General features: G+C 39.7%; 1 protein-coding gene across 1 annotated transcript in view; it reads right to left on the bottom strand.

The window, feature by feature from the left end:
* nkain2 (sodium/potassium transporting ATPase interacting 2) overlaps positions 1 to 4,627 on the bottom strand; it is a 92,932-nt gene that overhangs the window by 39,557 nt on the left and 48,748 nt on the right. The window contains exon 2 of the mRNA XM_005725078.2: positions 1,121 to 1,258. Within this exon, the coding sequence (XP_005725135.1) occupies positions 1,121 to 1,258 (138 nt within the window). The remainder of the gene's footprint in view (positions 1 to 1,120; positions 1,259 to 4,627) is intronic.

Genomic DNA, 4,627 nt, shown 5'->3' with positions numbered 1-4,627 from the left:
TATATATATATATATATATATATAAAGACTGGGTGGAGCTGCTTTACATTTGGCTTCTGTCTGCACATCCCACAGAAGCTTGATTAGACTGGGATCTTGGGAGTGTGCAGGCTCTGATAATGCCTTAGGTCCTTGGGTTCTTTGTTTTAAAAAAAAAGTTTTGCTAGCAATGTTCCAGGTTTTTGATTTGCTATTCAATTAAACGGGAGAAAACCCAGGAGTAGTCTGAAAGCCAGAAAAATGAGGTTAAAATTGGTCCATACAAATAGATTTTATGTATTTAATGTCTGTTTAAAACCATTATTCAAACTCTTTAATAATCAAATTGTATTTTAAATCCCTTAAAAACACGTCTGCAACACGGCGGTACAGTCACATGGAAAACAAAGTGTTCACTGTGCAGTCCTGTGAAAAACTAATTACACTCCATAATTCTAGCTTGTAGAAGCACCTTTAGCAGCAATAAGTTGAAGTAATTGTTTTATGTATGACTTCATCAGTCTCTCACACTGTTGTGAGGGAAATTTTGGACCACTCTTCTTTACAACATTGCTCGAGTGCCTTGAGGTTTGCGAGCATTCGTCTATGCACTCCTCGCTTAAATTTCTGCCACAGCATTTCAATCAGGTTAACTCGTACTAGGGCACTGCAGCACCTTGATTCTTTTTTTCTTCAGCAGTTCTATAGTAAATGTGCGAAATGCACCGAAATGCACGTGTCAAAATAACATGAACATGAATGCCTGGAACCAGATTTCCCAGCAACACTTTACATTGTGATGAGATAATCAGAGTTATTCACTCAAACTGTAAATTTTTAATGTAGTGGCTCATCGGTATATAAAATAAATACAATACATGGTCTTCCATCAATCTTGCATCCACCAGCAGATGCGTTTTTATTAATTATTAATGCAAACTGTTTAAATTTTCTCTGTTATCCATTCAAGTGGATTTCATAGTGCATCCTCCAGGTATGAATGAAGTTTTCACTGTCCTGAACTTTTTTTTTAATGAAAGGTTGTGAAAACATCAAACATACTACTTAAATAAGTTATAAAGCTTTAAAAAGAGAGAGAGCAGAGTATACGTAAAATGCTTGTTTTGAGTGCAAAACTAACCCCAGTGACGTATCTCGGCCTGAACTGAATGGTGCCAAAAAGGCCCAGGATGACAACAATGATGTGCAGGAAGTTGGTCAGGATGGGAGCCCACTGGTATCCCAGGAAATCTATCACCTGGCGCTCCAGCACACTGACCTGATAGAAAAAAGAAGCAAAGGAGTGAGATTAGACGCAAGAAAACAGAGGCATGTTTTCTGTAAAACATTTGACTGTTAAAGGTAAAACTACCAACAGTGACAGAAATGACATAAAACTCTAGTTACAGCTTTGCAGTATGGTACACCTCTACCAACCACGATGGCTTTTCAATAAAAAAAAGGTATTAAGTGTATTTATGTTTGGGAAATGCACTGTAGACACGACACTAGTGATCCTTCACCCACAGAAAGCCACAAATTCTAAAACACAGATGCTTTACAAGCATCTTGAACCCCAGCAGGACCTATTAATCACCACAGTTTGTAGTCTCATCAATCCCTCTTCTGACCATATGGTCATGACCTTTGTTCCTAAGTAATGGTGTTGCAGAATAAGTGTTTTTACACAATGTTATGATGTCACATTGAAGATGATGCCCTTCTGGATCTAAATGATCCGACTTAGTGTTTTCACCCGTCTGGACATTTGAGAGAAAATTGTGTCATTAATCCTTGAAAAACTTCCAAAAACATGTTTCATAAGCCCACAGTGAGCTTGCCCCTTGACCGCCACATTCAGATCCGTTCATTCTTGAGTCCAAGTCAACATTTGTGCCAGATGTAATTAAATCCCTTGCAGCTGCTCCTGAAATATCGCTTTCACGAGACAGCAACGGACATGAGATTACTGGGACCTTGGTCTTTTGACCTCTGACCACAAAAATCTAATCAGTTCACCTCTGAGTCCAAAGTGAACGTCTGTGCCACACTGGGAGAAACCCGTTTAAAGCTTTCAAAAGGACAGCTTGGCATAGAGATCGGCACCGTTTTTCCTAATTATTGCAGACATGCTGTGAAACCTCAAACAACTGGTCGACCAACAGAAAATTAATCATTAGTCATTAATCATGGCTAACTCCCTCAAATGTAAGGATTTGCTGTGGTTCTTTGTTAAATGCAGAAAACAATTTTGCAGATGAATCGCAGCCTAACTCTGACGTAATATTTGAACTAACGGTGGCTGGTTTTTTTTGTTTTTTTTAAATCACCCCCTTTCTTCAATCAGCTGATTTTTCTGTCTTCTTTACACAGATTTATTTGGGACTCTTAATGATGAACTCACTGATGGGTCTGATAGGGTTAGAGAGGTCATTTATCATAATAACAAATATAAAATGCTTTGTCATAATGAAGTAAACTGTAATCAGTTATACATGCATTACTGTTAAGCTCCCAGGGCTGTGTGTGTGTGTGTGTGTGTGTGTGTGTGTGTGTGTGTGTGTGTGTGTGTGTGTGTGTGTGTGTGTGTGTGGTAGAGCCAGTGAGTCTGGGGGGTGAGGGTTATTATCATTCAGTCACTGTAGGCTCATGCTGAGATAGTTAATGAAGTTAGCACAGCGTATGATATGGCACTGCTAAATATATTAACACACACAGACAAAGACAGGGACAGGGAGATGGTGAGGGGGGAACAAAGAGAGAGCATGAGACAAAGAAAAGGTGTGCACTAAAAAGAAATAAGAAAAAAAATATAACATGAAAGCTAAGGATGCCATTATTAGCTTCATTTAGTGCAAATGAGACTGATATTTACTGTTCTACGCTCTCAGCTAGAAGAGATTACACATCATCGACTTACATATCAAATCAAGGGCTTCATTACCAGCCATGACTGTGTAGCTGGTATTGTTTTCAGCTTGTGAGGCTGCCTGTCTGTGAGTGTCTCTCATTTAAATGAATACTGTAGCAGGAGGTAACACAAAGGCACAGATTTTGTCAAGATAGCATTGCAACCCTGCAAAATACTGTCCCGAATCATTATGGGTGTGTCGTTGAGTTTAAAATGAACTTTGTTTACACCTGATCTCTTCTCACACACATGCAGGCAAATTTCTGGACGGCTGAGTTCAGAGTGCCCTAAAGGTAAGCCATACGGCAGCACTACAGACAAAGCTAGAGACCGTGTTGAGCTGGGATCACACCAGCAGCGAAGCCTGGGTGTTCTTGGACAAAAACCCATTATGAAAATATTACATGTTCGTACATCAACTAAAGGTGTAGTGTAGTGGTTTACGCATTTGCCTAGCAAGCGAAAGATCCCCAGACGTGACACCAATCTCTTTGGGGTTGCATCAAACAGGGCATGTGCTGTAAAAAGAAATCTGCCAAATGAAACATGTAGACCTGCTGTCTGTGGTAATCCATGTGAATAACAAAGCAGCTGAAAGGTATCTGATACAGAATATTTAATATAAGCATTAAAAATACAAATGATTGTGTAACCATGGTTGTTTGTTTGTTCGGTGTTAATGTTCTAGCGCTAGCATGAGGCTATGAACCCATTGTGGTACATTTTTGGCTGCACCAAAAGCCTCTTTTGAAATATACTTTGGTCATTCTCAGATCATCTCAGTCACTTGTACTTTTGAAAAGCTGAAAAAGAGCAACACTACTGGGAAACGTAAAAATGTTTGCCTTGAAAGTAAAAGTTGTGATTCAATTGTGTTCCAAAAGGTGCAAGTTTTACTTTGAAGAAACTTTTTGCAGTTTCTTTCAAATTTAGCAAGTAGTTGGGGAGTTTTTTGGTACAACATCAACCTAGCATCTGCCACCATCCTCCCATAAATGCTCGCCAACCAGTTGTTTTTTCCGTGGTTGCCAGGGGTTACTGACTGATAGGCCTGTGTAAACGCAGCTTTAAGCAATAACTTACAATAACAATGACCAAATCCTCATTTTTTCCTAGCAACCTCATTGGTCGCCAGGTGGTCGCCAACTTGTCTCTAGGCGTGAGGACTAACCTAATTGGTAAATACAAGTAATCAAATTTCAACTAAACATTAAAGCATCAAAGTTCTTTTGACTCTTTCAAGCTGATTCTATATTTGTAAAACTGTAGCAGAAGGCTGGTCACTGGTCATTGTTATTTTATATCTCTATATAAATAAAATCATATTTAATACACTTTTTTTAAAATCCCAAAGTTTACGCTCAATATTTAACATAAAGTAGGGCTGATGGGCACTGGAGGAAGTCCTGCACAGATGGGAACATCCCAACAGTACCAGGCACGCTGTCATGACTACAACCGTAACAGTGCATAAACTTCACCGATCAGACCGTCGCTTTAAAAATGAATTACTGAATGTGAGAGCTACACGGAAAAGGAAGGTGTATGAATGAGTGTGCGGCGTGCTGACATATGTGCATCCATCCATGTGTGGGTTTCTGTGTCAGGGCAGGTCTGCTGTGCTTGCACTTGACAGCACCTGCTGTTATTGGACACACTGGGCTCAGATGGCTCAACAATGTGTGTGTGTGTGTGTGTGTGTGTGTGTGTGTGTGTGTGTGTGTGTGTGTGTGTGTG

The sequence above is a fragment of the Pundamilia nyererei genome, unplaced genomic scaffold (genome assembly GCF_000239375.1).
Source record: "Pundamilia nyererei isolate P.nyererei 1_Seehausen unplaced genomic scaffold, PunNye1.0 scaffold00013, whole genome shotgun sequence".
In the NCBI taxonomy this organism is placed as follows: domain Eukaryota; kingdom Metazoa; phylum Chordata; class Actinopteri; order Cichliformes; family Cichlidae; genus Pundamilia; species Pundamilia nyererei.
Note: the sequence above shows the minus strand (reverse complement) of the source record. Positions and strands in the feature narration are given on the sequence as shown.